The sequence below is a fragment of the Poecilia reticulata genome, chromosome 11, assembly GCF_904066995.2.
Source record: "Poecilia reticulata chromosome 11, P_reticulata-male-v2, whole genome shotgun sequence".
Taxonomy (NCBI): Eukaryota; Metazoa; Chordata; class Actinopteri; order Cyprinodontiformes; family Poeciliidae; genus Poecilia; species Poecilia reticulata.
In genome coordinates this window covers 16,842,896-16,859,930 of record NC_088840.1, presented here as the reverse complement: position 1 = coordinate 16,859,930, position 17,035 = coordinate 16,842,896, and the positions used below count along the sequence as shown (strand labels likewise).

The window sequence follows — 17,035 nt, the reverse complement described above, 5'->3', positions numbered from 1 at the left end:
TGCACATACGTGATCAATAACTTATTTGTGGCTTAACAGCTGCATGACCTACACTACTGCAGAAACGGGTCACATTTCCCATCCTGCTTTGCATGTTGTGGGTGACCTTGTCCGTTTTTCTCTCAAAATACTCGCAGCAACGAGTTCAGGGGGCCCGAGGGAGAAGTAGTTGCATGAATATGTGTGAACAGTGCAGAGTCGGAAGTCTGTACTGTAAGGATGTGAGTGCAAGATACGAGAGGCGGCGTGACGCAGCATGACTTTTCAAACTGGGATCCGTTCGGGTCGAGGAAATGAAAGTGTTTGTAGATGGAGCAGCAGAGTGAGCTTCTATGTGTGTGTCTGGGTGAGACAATGGAGCCATGGTGCTCATTAGCCAGGCACCCAAACAGGAAGTGACCCGGGATTGGTGGGGAGAAGGAAGCAAACAGGAACCGTTTCCCTGTGAACCACTGGCTCCGGTGTTCCCATGTCAACACACACACTCACACGACCACAATCCTGGACAGGTTACTACGGGTTTTCCCACGTCACCCGCTGTTTGTCACACATTTATATTTATTTACAACCACATACACACACACCCACACACATGCACACGCACGCACACACACACACGCATTCGCTCTCTTTCGGTCATTTCTCACACAGGGTTACTGGTTTTTCCCATGCCAACTCTGCCGTTACGGGTCTTTCACAATCAGACGCAGTTTCGTTTCGCAGTAGGTCTAAATAGATCCTACTGGGTGGAAACGTAAATAAATGTGTGGACACACAGACTTAAAGTTTCTGCACCAATAAGGTGAAGGACAAAAGGATAAAAAGGTTTCTAAGAGAAAACAAATTTCTATGGGAAACTGAGACATGTTTGAGGTTCATTTAAACTGTAAGTGAGAACAAGACTTTCAATAGATAACAGGAAGGCAAAAGGGAGCAACTTGAAGAGTTTGGAAATGTTGGTACCCTTCTGAAAATATCAGATTTAATAATTGTAAATGTTGTTGCCATTTCTGCTTATAAAAAGATACAATAAATAATTATTTGCTGCTATTTGGATAAAGTTACTATTTAATTAATTAACTTTTTACTTCAGTCACCACAAAGAGTACCCTTGATTTGGGCAATAAAACTTAATTTTAGGACTGTGGAAAACATTAAACTTTCTTCTATTGATTATTAGAATATCTAATGAATGCTTCACAACCATTGCTGATAAATCGTATTATAATAAAATGTGCAAAAAGTAAGTTTAAAAATGCCAGTCTAATAATAACAATTGTTAATTACTATTATTATATGTTTAGAATTTTACCCATTTCTCTGATTTTTGATCAAACTAAATTAAAGAACCAATTCAGAACAAAAACATGCAAAAAAAAAAAACCAAACTGTAATAAAATCAGCTGGTTACATTTTTAAAAATATTTTTAATTCATTTTTTATACTATAAAGCATTTGAAAAAAGAACAAAAGTTTCCAAAAACAAGACTGCTGACTTTCTAGGGCACAAATGAGAAATAGTAAATTATCTCCAAAAGTGAAAACATTAATATCAAAATCAACTGCTCATTTAACTTTAAAACACTTTTTTTTTCTTTTTTTGTATCCTTTCAGAGAGAAAAATATATTTTAAGTGAATTCCTCCGTTTTACAACAACGGTGTGCTCACCTATCAACGACCCGTTCAGAAACAGCGCCACTCCAATCAGGGCTCCTATGCAGAGGGCCAGGATGAACGGCCTCCTCCGGCCCCAGCGCAGAGTGCAGCGGTCGCTGGCCGAGCCGATCAGCGGCGTGAACATGAGGCCCAGAACGGGGCTGAGGAACCAGGTCAGACTGTAGTACTGCTCCGGAAGACCTGCAGACGAACAAGCAGACAACGGTTGGTTTTGTTTTCCTGCTTTGACCAGCAGGGGGCAGAAGGCGCTTTTTGTACGAAATAGGTGTTGAGATTTACATTTTAAAACCAAAAAATACAAAGAAACCAAATAAATGTAACAATTTAACACTAGATGTGACAAGATGAAAGTGCTTATTCATTGGATGTTATATGGAAACATTCACAGCAGGCAACTCAGTTACTCAGTAACTCAGTTTAGGAATAACACTTAAAGAGTTTGACATATTTCAAGAGTTTATTTCTGTTCTATCTATCTCCATCTACAAGACATGATTATGAACTCAGTGTCAACTTTACTGCTCTGCATCCCAACTCTGGGATTTTAAATTTCCTTTGAAATGCAAAAAACATTTCCATCTGAAAGCAGTCGTTTTTTGTTTTTTTAAACCACAGATGTATGACATGACTATCAAAGTAAAGAAAAGTAAAAAAAACACGCATGACACCGTATGATTAATCTGCTTATCAAGATGCACCTGATTGGCTACAATTTTTAGTGACACGAATAGCAACATATTTGTTTCCGTTTTGTTAACCTTAGTAACATTTTCAGATGAGGCAAAGGCAGAGGATTCATTCCAGACTGAATTATCACAATGAGGGCGAATGAATCAACAAGTCCCAGTAAAGCTTTTAAACTCCATCATTAAAAATGCATCTGAAAAATGTTTTTGTTGTTTTTCTCAACCATTACAAATGTAGCCTTTGAAAGAAAGGCATTGAATTGTTACTTGATTCTTTATACTTTAACATTTTGTGCATTTTGACTTTGCTTGCTTTTTGTTCCATTTCCTTTAGCTGAATGCCCATAAAATATTAAATAAAAACGCAATGTTTTACCAACATCAATGGGATTTCCAATGAGCGATTTGCTGAAAGTCTGAAAATGGTATTGATCAATAATTCTTTAAAGTTTTCTGGACATTTTTGTTTAGAAAATGTCCAGAAAACTTTATTTTTTTTTGTCACTTATTCTCAGTACCACTTTAACTAAAAGCTTAGTTAAAGCTCATTCAGACTGTGAGTCAGATTGTTGTTAACTTTTTAAAAGTTTTTATAAGAACATGCTGCACATGATGATGCCATGTTCAGGTGAAAAACAACCAAATTGCAAAGATCAACTTTAGGAGACGTTCACAAAGTCTGGAGAAGCTTTAATAAGATGAATGTTGGACTGTGTAAAATTCCCAAAGGAAAAGGAGAGTTTATTAAATCTGACCTTATTTGTCATCAGCTCTTAAATTATTAATATGCTCCAACTTCCCAGCATCAAGGTTAGGCTTTCAAACGTATGGAAAGACAAACATGCTGTCAATACCTCTGAATAATAGCAGTAACAAAAAAAACTCCTGTTACTTCCTAAACCCTCATCTATCAGTGGTGATGATTGAAGGAGTTATTTTGGAAGACAAGGACGAGCGATGTTATTTAAAAAGAAGAGATCTGCAAGTTAAACAAACTCATTTATTATAATTTGGTTTAGTTTGTGTGTTAATACATTTTTGTTGGAACTTTTATGTATCTGAAATGGGAAATTAGGTTTGTCAATAGAGCTTCCTTTTTGCTTTGGGCTACATTTAGAAAATTTGCGAGGGTTTTATACTTCTCCTGTTCTAGCTTCTTGTGGCAGCTTGCTGTGTCGCAGTGCTAATGCGATCTTATACGTATCGGGGAGAGCAAGTTTAGGTTTAGACCCAGCTGTGCTAGTTTTACCTTGTTCCTCTTGACACAAAAACGGTGTCAAACTAGTTTTCGTTTTGGGCCAAATCAAGAACATGAATGCTCTTAAAGGGCCGGTTGCACCAGAATGCATTGATGAAACCTGATCACGAACTGGTAAAATATCAATGAATTCTTAAAACTAAATATTATTGAACATCTTTTCAGATCCTCCAGGATTTTGCGATTCTTTTATATTCAATTTTTTGCAATAAAAATCAAAGTGTTTGGAAATATTTGCGATATTTATGCATACTTATGTCGGTAAATGCGACTTTTTATTACTCGCTGTATAGAGCATGGACTATAATCTGACATCTATTACAGCTGAAGCAGCTGTTTAGTACAAGTAAGAAAGTTTTTAAAATTTGAGAAAAATCTGCAACAAACTTCCAATTATTATAGTGCAATTTGTTGATTTTGCGTGAATTTCCATGATAATTCTCAAGAAACTGGAGGGACTGATTGATTTAATTTGTCAGTAAACAGATAAAAACTGCACTGATTTGAGTGACAACATAATATTTAAGCAAATTTAGTGCTTGGTCTAAAATCTATAGGGCCGCATAAAAAACTGTGGCGGGCCGAATTTGGCCCACAGGCCTCGAGTTTAACATGTGATCTAGATTAAAGATAGTTTTTAGCTGCCATTTTCTTAAACTACCAGAAGGAGGAGCTGCAACCCTGAAGGCCTTCCACTTTCTGAGATAAATCATCTAACGGTAGCTTATTAAAGCCACAGTGTCACATTTAAAAAGCTAGTAATCCTAAGCATTAAGATGCACATAAAATAAAACAGTTTTGCATTTACAGTCCTGCACAAACAGCCAGAATCATGCAGTAGACAGACATTTGCCCCAATTTAAGATAACACAGGTCATGTTCCCATTGTCCTTTACAAATGTTGACCTCTGCCTTTGCAAACTGGACTCAACCTCTGTCGCTTGTAGTGACACAGTCCTGGGAACTCTGTCACCACAGAGTCTCCATCACCTAATAAGGCCGCGCCATTTACAAAGTGTTTCCTGTCGAGGGGCTTTTTTAGACTTTTTATCTCCAGGTTTGTTTCTGTATTTAACTTAAAAATATACACACACACATCAACAAAATCAGCGGTCCCATAAAAGTATGGGACAAAACAACAGATAAGAATCGGTTTGTCAACATCAAAACAGGAAAACAGTTTCTAGTAAACAGTTCCCACACAATACAAAAAAAAAAAAAAAAACACAGACAAAATGTAGTAAATAAAGACATGTCTCTGTTCCCAACAATTTGAAAACTCAGTTCCCACACAGTTCTGGTACTGTATGTGCAAACACACATGTGCACGAGGAACAATAGTGAGAGTATCAAAATGCAGGAAGTATTTTAGAAAAAGAAACAAGTGCTACAAAAAAAAGGGGAAAAAAAGCTGAGGTCCAGGAGGAAACGGAGAGAAGGAGTGTGAGAAAGGACTGACATCAAACGGTGCAGAAAAGGGAGGGTGGAGAGAGTCAGGATGAAGGTGAGAAGAGGAGGAAATGCGAAAGACGGAGTCGGAAGAATGGAGAGTCTGAATGAAACAATTTATATGATTCACTGATTGTGAGAAAAATAACAACTGCCTCATCTATCATCAAGCCCTTTTTTTATTATGCACATTTCCTCCATGAACACAGCAAAAATAATGGTGTTCAATGTGCAGCTGTTGGAGTACAAAGTGACCATTCATCAGCATCTGCACAGGTTGTATGTGTTTTTTGTCACGTCTATCCAACACTACAGAAGACGAAATAAAAACTGTAACAACCTCCATTTGTTTTCAAATTGTAGAAAGAGTGTCGTTTCTTTTAGTAGGAGTACAGATTAGAGTATCAATTTAATTTACTTGTATACAAACGACGTAGAATTAACAACTTGGCTCATGCAAGTTATTTTGCATGCATAAAACAGAAGGATGAAAACACACACACACACACATTGATAACAGTTGGTCATATTGTTGAACACGTGCGCAGACGTCGCAGTAGCCCGAGGCACCCACACATCTTACACACGCTTTGTGCGTTTACTGTTGAGCATCGTCTCATGTTCTGAATTAAGTTCATTCAAAATTAACTGGAACAAACACCACCACAATTTTTTATTTTCTTTTTTCCAATATTCTCAGAAGATGCTGATAATGTTCACTTGATCAAACTTTCTGCTTCATTTGTGACCTGCAGGTCACAACTCAGTTTAATCTGTGTATAAATATAAAACACTGGTCAGCAGCCAAAAAATTTGTCTAGGGTTTTAGGGTTATTTTGATGTGCTGCGCCCAGAAATCACATTGGTTTTGTTCAATCAGGACAACTTTCTGAACTAAGCTTAGTTCAGAAAGCTGAACTAAGCTTAGTTTAGTTGAAGTTGATTGAGTTTGCATCCCAATTGATTGAGTTTGCATCCCAAACGAACTACACTAGTTTGGGATGCAGACATGATGGCTGATTGTTGTCAGACTCTGATGAGAGATAACTCTGCTGCTGAGCAGATGAGGCGGTCAAAGAAATGGAAGTTCATGCCCTTAATTTTGCACAATGAAGACGCAATGTTCAATTTAAGCCCTTATCAGAGTTTATTACTTAATTTACAGAAATCCAAGTTTGTATCATTTAATTAATACAGTTAGAAAACATCTTTTTCCCTCCTAAAATCTTTTTTGGATGAGAAATATTAACAGAAACAAACTGATAATCTCACAAAAATGTAATCAATTTAGTCAGAAAATTGGATTTCTCTGAATCAAATCAGAATAAAAACTTGACCTGATTGAGAAAAATGGACGTCATTTTTGGATTCAGTGGTGCAAAAACAGCCCTAATTCAGTTGAAAAAACATAGACAGCATCCAAATTTTTTTTAAATTAAATTTAGAGGTGCAAAAAAAAAAAAAAAAAAAATCAGCCTCTGATTTAAGCAAAATCAATCCTGACAAGCCAGTTGAAAACTGAAAACTACAATATTTTTTTGATCCGTAAACACACCACAAGAGAGCCAAATGTAAGGCTGGGGACGATTACAGCTGAAAACAAATGAGTCCCTGTTAATTACTGACGACAGCTGTCAATTATCTCTGCAGGTCAACACATTAAGGGTGAAACATCTCGACATTTCTGTCTTTGATTCTGCGTTTGTGGGGAGAGACGGACTGGAGTTCATGAGCTAATGCGGTCAGTTTCAGGACATTTTGATTCAGAGAATGACCAGGAAAGAAACTAAGTTATTGGTTCATCAGAAAAGCAAACTGGGAGGAAGAAACAGCAAAACAAAAATGGGGAGTTTGTTTGCGCTCATCATCGTCATCATCTCTACTGTGAGCATCTAAGAAAACTCATTAGATCAGAGGCTTGACTTTTATTTGTAAAGGAGCTAAATATGTATTTATGGTTATTTTAATTAAACGGTGAGCAAATTATAATTATGCATCAAGATGGAAGCATGTAAGCTAGTCTGAATCAGAAAACTCTCCCTCCTCCGAGCAGAAATCCCAACCATCAAACTCAAATTCAACAATCTCTCCTTCTTTCCTTTGTCTCCTCGTTTTCTTCCCTACTTTCGCCTCTTCCCTTCCTGCCCATTCTCCCATAAACACAAAACAATTCCTTCATATCCTGCGCTGGCGTGAGAAAACTTCAGGGAAAATGACAGCCGTGCCGAAAAGAGCCAGAGAAATGGTGTGAAACGGAGAGTGGGTCAGAGTTCGTGATGGGAGAAAGTGGGCAGGAAGGAAGGAGGAAAGTGAGAATGAGAGGCGGAGAGGACAAGAAAAAAAAAGGAAGCAGGTGTATTTTTTTTAATAAACACAATGTGAACAGACGGAGTAATAGGGCAATAAAATATTGATATTGACGTTGCATTGTTAGCATCTGAAATAATGGGAGAAGCCATCTTCTTGGTGCTTAAAATTAAAACCAAGCCCAATTAGAGACGGGTAACATCTTAATATTTATTGTAAATACAATTAGACATTTATAATTCAAAATCTCACTGCGTATTGTTTAGCATCATCACTGCATTATTTGATATTAAGCTGTAATAAATTCAGTGACAGAAGCAGTAATATCATGATGATGATCAGAACTACTGTTGGTATATTTGTGAAAACTGCAAAACCACAAAATCGTATAAATGTTTTTGGTCTCTAGCGTAAATACAAGCACACTTGAAATAACACAAACCAACTTGGAAAAGTAGCTTGATGAAAAAGTTCTAGTTCCACACTCGTATTATTTCATTTATAACAGGGAAAATGGTCTGGGTATAAGTGAAATAATCTGGCAGAGGTACTAATATCTTTTAATCATCATCAAGGAACGATTGTTTTAAAACAAGCTCCTACATCTAGCAGAAATGTTACTTTTAAGTGAGTTTTATCTCATCTAAAGTGTAGGAACAAAATAAAAATACTTTGTAAGATTTTGTGCTTTTGCAGCGTAGAAATAAACTCGCATACAAAAAATTGTATGTTAAGCTGAGGTAAAATGAAGATAAGGTTTAGGTCGATATTTTACAGCTTTTAAACTAATGTTTTGATTTTCAGCTCTGTTTAGCTTTAGACCTTTAAAAAAAGAATAGTTCAGATTATTTTAAGAACATTTCTCCTGGATACAAAATGTTCAAACAGAGCTTCCTGTGCTAGCGAAGGGAAGCTGCATCATCAGAGCGGAGCTCAAAGCGGAGTCGTTGCTTCTACTTATCAAAAGGAGTTGGTTCAGGTGGGAAAACTGGGATCCCCCAAAATGAGCTGGAGAGTGTAACTGGGTCAAAGCTTCCTTCTCACATCCTAGTCATGGATAAGTGAGAATGGATGGGTTTGGGTCTGAATGCTGTAGCAGTGCCTCTTTTCTGCTAGTATACTGACATTTGGCACAGCTGTGGTAAAAAAAAAGAGGATATATTTAAATGTTTTCTGGATTAACCCAAAACCCTTTTAAATACTGTTCATCTGTTTAGACACAAGAAATATAGTTGGTAAATTTTGCAAACGTAAAAGTCAGATGTTTACTTTGTGGCACTTTGCTACCAGAAAACGTGTTCATCTCTAAGCAACTGATTAACAAGAAATATTGTTATTGTTCAAAAAATATAAGACTTCCTCTGCTCTTTTGAAGTGTTACTTACGATAGCGATGCATAGGAAGCAAGGCAGTGCATTAGCATTAACCTTAGAATTAGCCTTAGCTAAGTGCTAATTAGCAGCTGCTAATTAGTGCTATCATTAGCCTTAGCATTAGTCTTAGCATTAGAAGTAGCCTTTTCCCTAAAATAAGCTTTAAGGAATTTTTCTTATTTATTAGATGTGTTTAGCACACTGAATGGAGGAAGTCAATGTAAGACAAGATGTTACTGACACCTCACATGCCACTGTCTGTGTGCATTTGCAAATTGCAATCTTACTTTTTTATTAATCTTTTGAAGGAATGGCTTCTTCCTCACTGAGTGGCCTTTCTGCTCATGTTTATACAGGACATGTGCCACTGTGAGTAAAGCCTAGGAGTGGACATTTATCATATTGTTCATCATTTATTGTGAAAAATGCATCACGATAAGAATTTTTAATTATTTTTGTCTCAATAGTTTTCAGTAATTGGTGGTAAACATCCCCAACACACACACACACACACACACACACACACACACACACACACACACACACACACACACACCTGATAGTCTTATTGGACATTATTATTTTCTATTTTCACCACTGTATTTTCCATGAGAGCACCAGTAAATATCTGAAAAAATTGAAAATATGATTAAATGCAGTTGCTGTGTTCAGCTTGGTGATATAATCACACTTTTTTTGTTTAGCCTATTTCAAATAGAAATGGAGGGCTGGAGCACAATGTATGAGGCCATTAATGAGCATGTGCTAGAAAGAAAGTTTTATTCAGTTCAGATTTTTTGTATGTCCAATAGTTAGGAGTGAGAGAGGTAAAATTAAGAGACAAAATAGCCTAAACACTTAAACAACTTCCTTTTAACAAGAAGACGCTCCAGCTTAGAGAGTTAAAAATTAAAACAACTAAGAAAACAGAAAATAAAGAAACACTAGGGCTGGAAGACATTGTATGAGGCCATTTAAGGAGTGTGTGCTAAAAAGAAACACATTAAGAATCTGAAATAGATAAGTTCATATTATTTGTGAACAGTCAGTGATTGAGACACAGAAGTAAGATTAAGAGATCAATTAACCTAATCAGTTTTTTTCGAAAAGGAAAAACCGGAGCACTCGGAGAAAACCTATACATTTAATTTAAAGGGTGTGTGTCATGAAATGCGGGTGATGGTGGTGAGAGAGAACGCAGCAGACCCAGGTAGGAGATGAGTGATGGATTTCCCTGAGAGCATTAGGAGGTGGAAACTCAGAGAGAGCTCTAGGAAACTCAGAGGGAGCGCTAGGAGACTCAGAGGGAGCACTAGGAGACTTAGAGGGAGCACTAGGAGACTCAGAGGGAGCACTAGGAGACTCAGAGGGAGCACTAGGAGACTCAGAGGGAGCACTAGGAGACTCAGAGGGAGCACTAGCAGAATCTGAGGGAGAACTAGGAGGTGGAGATTCAGAGAGAGAACTAGGAGACTTGGAGGGAGCACTAGGAAACTCGGAGAATCAGAGTGAGCACTAGGAGACTCAGGGGGAGCACTAGGAGACTCAGGGGGAGCACTAAGAGGTGAGGACTCAGAGGGAGCACTAGGGGACTCAGGCAGAGCACGAGGTGAGGCGAGGGGCCCAAAGTCCGCAGCAGCAGTGACTGGAAGTGGTGCTGGTCCCAAAGATGACGGAAAGGCTGTAGCAACGGTGACTGGAGGCGTGGCTGGAGCTCCAGATAGAGATGTGACCGGAGACAAGGCAGATGCAGAAGACGTGGCCGGAGCTGGAGCAGATGCAGATGCAGAAGACATGGACGGAGCTGAGGTGGACGCTGGAGACGCCTTCCTTCCGTCCGTCCGTCCGTCCGTCCGTCCTTCCTTCGTTCGTTCCTTTCTTCTTTCGTTCCTTCCGTCCGTCCGTCCGTCCCCGTCCGTCCGTCCGTCCATTTTCTTCCGCTTCTCCATCCGCTTCGTATCGCAGGGGTAGCAGCCTAAGTAAGGAGGCCCAGATTTCCCTCTCCCCAGCCATTTGGTCCAGGAGTTCCCAGATCAGCAGAGAAACATAGTCCCTCCATCGTGTTCTGGGTCTTCCCCTGGGCTTTCTCCTGGTGGGACGTATCTGAAACACCTCACTCACCAGGGAGGCATCCAGGAGGCATCCTAACCAGATTTTCCGGCTCAGCTGCCATCCTTTTGATGCTGCAACCCACCCCTTTTGTCCCTCCCACAGTTGGTGAACCCATGTGAAGAGGGAATCAGGTCTTGGGTTTAACCCCTATACCCTTATCTAATGCAAATTTTTCTCCGGTCGGTTTCTGTGGGACAAACCTTCCTGCCTTGAGATGTAAAAGGTCGCATTTCAGGCTTCCTTTTGCTGGGAGGTGTTGGCTTCAGTCACTAGTAGACTCAGGGGGAGCACTAGGAGACTAAGGGGAGCACTAGGAAACTCAGAGGGAGCACTACAAAACTCAGGGAAGCACTAAGAGGTGAGGACTCAGAGGAAGCACTAGGGACTCAGGGAGAGTACTAGTTGAGGTGAGGGGCGCAAAGTCCGCAGCAGCAGCAACTGGAAGTGGTGCTGGTCCTGAAGATGACGGAAAGGCTGTAGCAATGGTGACCAGAGGCGTGGCTGGAGCTCCAGATAGAGATGTGACCAGACACAAGGCAGATGCAGAAGACGAGGTCGGAGCTGGAGCAGATGCAGATGCAGAAGATGTGGACGGAGCTCAGGTGGACGCAGGAGATGCCGGAGCTGGGTTGGTGGAGTATTATTTAATGATTGGAACTGTCCATCCATCCATCCTTCGTTCGTTCGTTCCTTCCTTCGTTCCTTCCGTCCGTCTGTCCGTCCGTCCATCCGTCCGTCCATCCATCCGTCCGTCCGTCCGTCCGTCCGTCCGTCCGTCCATCCATCCATCCACTTTCTTCCGCTTCTCCATCCGCTTCGTATCGCAGGGGTAGCAGCCTAAGTAAGGAGGCCCAGATTTCCTTCTCCCAAGCCATTTGGTCCAGGATTTCCCAGATCAGCAGAGAAACATAGTCTCTCCATCGTGTTCTGGGTCTTCCCCTTGGCTGTCTCCTGGTGGGACGTGCCTGAAACACCTCACTCACCAGGGAGGCGTCCAGGATGCATCCTAACCAGATTTTTCAGCTCAAGACCATGGCCTTGGATTTGAAGGGACTGATCTTCATCCCGGCCACTTCGCACTCGGCTGCGAATCGCTCCAGTGAGAGCTGTAGATCATGACCTGATGAAGGCAGTAGGACCACATCTTCTGCAAAAAGCAGAGGATGCGATCTTAAGGCCACCAAATCGGATCCCCTCAACACCTTGGCTGTGCCTAAAAATTCTGTCAATAAAAGTATTGAACAGAATTAGTGACAAAGCAACCTTGGTGGAGTCCAACTCTCACCGGAAACGAGCCCGAGATACTGCCGGGAATGAGGACCAGACTCTGATTCCGGAGCGTCTGTAGCTCACGATCAGATCATCAAGGTCCCCCACCTTCAGCTGCCATCCTTTTGATACTGCAACCCACCCCTTTGTCCCTCCCACAGGTGGTGAACCCATGTGAAGAGGGAATCAGGTCTCAGGTTTAACCCATATACCCTTATCTACTGCTCATTTGTGTCTGGTCGGTTTCTGTGGGGCAAACCTTCCTGCCTTTAGAGGTAAGAGGCCGCATTTCAGGTTTCCTTTTGCTGGGAGGTGTTGGCTTCAGCTTTGCTTGTGTTTTGATGTTTTCTTCAATAATTTCTGGCTCTATCTTTCCTTCCCGCAGAACCAGAATTCTTCGATTGCCAATTGATTTTGTTTTGGGTAGCTCTAGTTTTTTTCCCTTGATTGGTGGTAGAGGTTTGAGTTGATCAAAGCAAAGTTGTGTTTCAACTTTGCTTTGATCAATATCACCTTCTACCTTAGCCCCTTTCCTCTTTATGGTTTCCTTCAAGTTATCATGTTGCTTCTTCTCTCTCATGTACATTTCTGTCATCTTATGCAGTTGGTTAGTGACTTCTTTAATGTGCTGTTGATCTCTCTCCCTGGTTTCGCTTAGTACGTTCATCTGTAAATTTAAGGATTTATTTTCTTTCTTAAGATCTCTCCAATCATACTCTGTGTGGGTTAAAGTTGGTTTCACAGCCAGGGCCTCTTTCTTTTGCTGTAAAGCTAAGAGCTTGGAGGTTTCAGCCTGCTGCTCTATGAGTTTGCTCACCTCCTGTTCTTTTTTCCTCAGACGTTCTTTTAGTGTCCTGTTTTGCTTTTTTTCCTGAGTTAATGTGCATGAAGATAAACCCATCCTTGCTCTAAACTCTTGTTTAGTTTTCTCTATGGCTTCCTCCATTGGGGTTCTGGGAAGTTTCTTCTCAAGAGCTTTATTTTCCTTCTCTGCCTCCTTCAAAAGCTTTTCCAGAGCTTTTACCCTGGCCTCAAGAACTCTGGACTTGTCTTTTTCTTTTGAAAGCTCATTATTCTTCATGCCAATTTCGTCAATCTTTCGGAACACATCAACCTCAAGTTTCTTCACTTCATTTTGTTGCATTTCAAGCTTCGCTTGGTGTGCTGTGATTACAGACACTATTTGCCATTTTTCTGCCTCAACCTTCTCAACCTGTAGTTTTGAGTCCCTCTCCAGGTTTTTTAAAGAGGCTTGAAGCTCTTTAACTTTGTTTTTATAGTCTTTAATTTCAGACAATAGCTGAGTCCTGTGGGAACTCCGGTTCTCTAACTCGTGTTGTAACTTTGGGATCTCCTGACTTTCCAGATATTTGTTTTGCCTGAGAGACCAGTTTAGGTCTTTGGTGAGTGATTTGATTTTCTCATTCAGAAGCTCAATTTGTATGTGAGCTTTTTCCAAATCCTCCTTCAGTACGTTCTCCTTAATCAGCACCGCAGATTTTTCTTTAATCCTGTGCAAAAAATCCATAACCACGAGAGCCAATTCATCTCTTGTCATTTGTCTAATTTGGGACTTTGTTAATGAGTCAGGGTCAATTTGTGACATTTTGACTATCCAACCGATGTATCAGAAAAGCTACAAAAAATGCAATGTTAAATCCTATATGGAAATCCAACGTCCGTGCTGCTTCTTGAGCTTCTTGCAAATTTGATTCAGATGCAGAATATTCAAGGCATCTGTTTTTTATGACATCACAACACTTTGACATCATCAGATTCCATCAGTGGAACAATGTAATGTATACTATGTTGCTAGGCAACAGCAAAGCCAGCCCACTTTCCAGTCTCCTGGCTGTTTCTACTTTAACAGCCAAATCTTACAAGCGCATATACTTTTTATACAGTATCTTGAGTGAGGAGTCGGTAGTCACTCCTAGTCACTTTTTCTTACTCCTGGTGAGTAAGAAACACAGGGGTTACAGAATGACATGAACGTTATATGACACAACAGGTGATTATTATTAGAAAATAAAGAAAGCCTAATAAACTGAATAACTGGAATTATTGTACGGGGTCTTAATCAGGAAATGGATAAATGAAAAAAATCAAACAGGACAAACTACTACACAGTAGAGTTGCATACTTTGTCTCAACCATTTTCACAGAGTTAAACAGAAGTGAAATTTCTTTTAGGTAAGATCAAAGATTGGGGGTAATTTTTTTAATTTACATTTATGTAATAATATTTGGTCATAATGATCAGGTTATTAATGATATATTCCAATTTTGTGTCCAAAATATAAATGCCAAATGTAATATTGTTGCAAGTTAAAGTTGGAATATTTAAATTATGAGTCAGCAAACAATTATGAAGATCCTTCCAAAATTTAGAAAAATAACTGCAAGAAAAGGATAAATGTTGCAAAAGTTCTACGTCAAAAGACACAGTCTTTTGCCTCAATATTAAATTTTAGTCTGAAGTATTCTTTACATGGATAAATTTTATCTAATATTTTAAAATTAATTTCTTTTGTTTGGGGGTAAAGGGTATTTTAAATAGCTACATCAAATTTTTTTGCATACACTAAAAGAAAATTCTTTAAGTATATTTCTTCTTTTCAAGGGGAAAGTGAAAGTCTTTTGGATGATGACTGTTCTTAAAATTTACTGTTGCAGTTTTTGTCTATAAAAGTAGTCTTGGATAAACAGTGGGTAAAGCCGTGGTACTGAGACTGTATAAAATAACGAACCTTGTATTGTGTTAATAAAAGCCTGACAGCTTTAATTACAGCTCAAAATTCTTTTTTAGTGCCGGTAAAATTATATTTATGCTGTAATTCTTCAAAGTTCAAAATATTCCTTCTGTCTTCCATGAGATGTTGAACAGACCAAATGCCTTTTGCCATCCATTCTTCAAAATTTACAGCAGAGGTAAATCTTTCTCCTCTACCAGGCTGAATCGTTTAATGTTTCAGGTCTGGTTGTGGATCAGGACGCTCTCGTCAAAGCCCTGATGTCTGGAGCGATACGAGCTGCAGCTTTAGACGTGACTCACCCCAAACCTCTACCCAGGTACCCTCTATTTTAAAGAGGATATATACACTGAAACACTCCCAATCATTTGGAAGATAAATAGTGGCAAAGGAAACACTTTGCAAGTTGGATTTTACAATCCAAGTGAACATGACCACAAAATTTAGTTTTTGTTTATGCTGATTGGATTGCTTCATTAATTAAATTAACTCTGTGTTTGCTTTATTCCCAGCCTGGTAGATGGAACCACTGCACAGGATCTTTCCTACCAACAGACAACACGATCTTCAACAACTCTTTGAAGAATCTAAATTAATGAGCTACAACAACATTTAATTTCCCTTTTGGATTAATAAAGTGTTTTTGAATTGATTTTGAATTTGAGAACCAGCCTCTTGTTCCAGGCCATTTGCTTCACACAGACGGATCTGGACATTCGGCTATTCAGAAACAATTTCTTCCAGGTTTTAGTTCTAGATTTTTCCGTATGACACTAGATTAGTGCTATGAAGTTTAATTGTAAATTGCCTGTGCTACAAACAGCCGTACAACAATTCGAAGAGAGACGTGACGAGCCAAACAAGATGGCTGCTAACTCAATATCTGGAAGCGCAGCGTGAAGATCTCTGTTCACGTCCTCCGCTGCCGTTGATATTATCAATTTCAAATGTCTGTTGTATTTTCCCATAACTCCCCTTCTATTTTTTCTGTATGCATTTATTTTTTTATATCTCTATATAAACTTCTGTTTTTTATTGTCCAATGAGATCTTCCTCGTTTCATCTTGGATTTCAATTTAAACGTTACATAATTTTCAGTTTTATCTGTGGATAAATTAATAATTATTCCAAGTTTTAATCCAAGCTCGCTGAACTGTTTTTACAAGAGAGCAGTGACCCTTTATAGGCCTCGTAAATGTTGAGCTCACAGCTCGAAGCGCAGCATCGTTCATCCCGGTAAAACCTTGTGATGTAATGGCACAAAAAAAAAAAAAACTGCTAAAAGCAAATTCAACCAACATTTATGATGTCAGAGATTATAAAGTGCAGAAAAAGAAAATGAGACCAAAGGAGAGGAGAGGAGTGAGTCATAGCACTTCCCAGCAGTAAGAGATGGCCATCAATCATGCATTGGGCAAACATACACCCTCTCTTTTTACAGAAACACTTTGCATAAATGAAGACAAATATAACCAGCAGCCAAGGCTGTCATTACAGAAGTGCATTACAGAGCAAACCGCTGCATCAATATTTGAATTAATGCCGGAAGAGGAACAGAAAAAAATGCATCACAAGCTAAGAGTTTCTGTTCACTAAGCAAGCTTGGAGATACTAGATAAACTGCGTTAATAGTTGTCCACTGGGAGAGGAGCTGACATTACGAACTAATGTTCACATCGCTGTGCAAAGGTGCTAAATTCTCCCCCTCCTCCTGCCCCCTGTTCTCTTGCCATAAGGTGGCATTCAGATTGGGTGAAGCCAGCTGGTATGCACGCACACACAGCTGCTTCTAGTCAGCAGAGTTATGTAACAGCACTGCAGTAAACTAGCTGCCTCCTGCTGAGACACGCAGACGAATACGGGAAGAGAGTCAACCACGGCAAAACGTTTAAAAATGTCTGCACGGATTTCTTCTGCATGTTAAAACACACTTATATTGAGTTACTTTTTCATATTCAATGCCTGAGCGTATGTGACGAGCAGCAGGGTTGCTGGTTTCTGGCTGCGACTGACCTACCACCAACAGGAAGCTGCAGCCTTCCAACGAAGGGATCGATGAGGCCAATAGACACAGATCAGTCGGCGGTCTTATGTAACTATGCACACTGCAGGTCATGCAATTAACAACGGACACTTCTGTGCAAATTATG

At 39.6% G+C, this 17,035-nt stretch overlaps 1 protein-coding gene and 1 long non-coding RNA gene across 4 annotated transcripts in view; one reads left to right on the top strand and one right to left on the bottom strand.

The window, feature by feature from the left end:
- Positions 1–17,035, bottom strand: part of slc45a4a (solute carrier family 45 member 4a) — a 58,905-nt gene that overhangs the window by 9,765 nt on the left and 32,105 nt on the right. For all 3 annotated transcript variants that reach the window (XM_008422143.3, XM_008422144.3, XM_081612295.1), the window contains exon 4: positions 1,670–1,858. In XM_008422143.3, coding sequence (XP_008420365.2) covers positions 1,670–1,858 — 189 coding nt within the window. The remainder of the gene's footprint in view (positions 1–1,669; positions 1,859–17,035) is intronic.
- Positions 11,762–15,537, top strand: LOC145553606 (uncharacterized). The gene is made up of 3 exons (XR_014089661.1): positions 11,762–12,407; positions 15,108–15,204; positions 15,398–15,537. It is a non-coding gene; the product is annotated as an uncharacterized LOC145553606 (long non-coding RNA).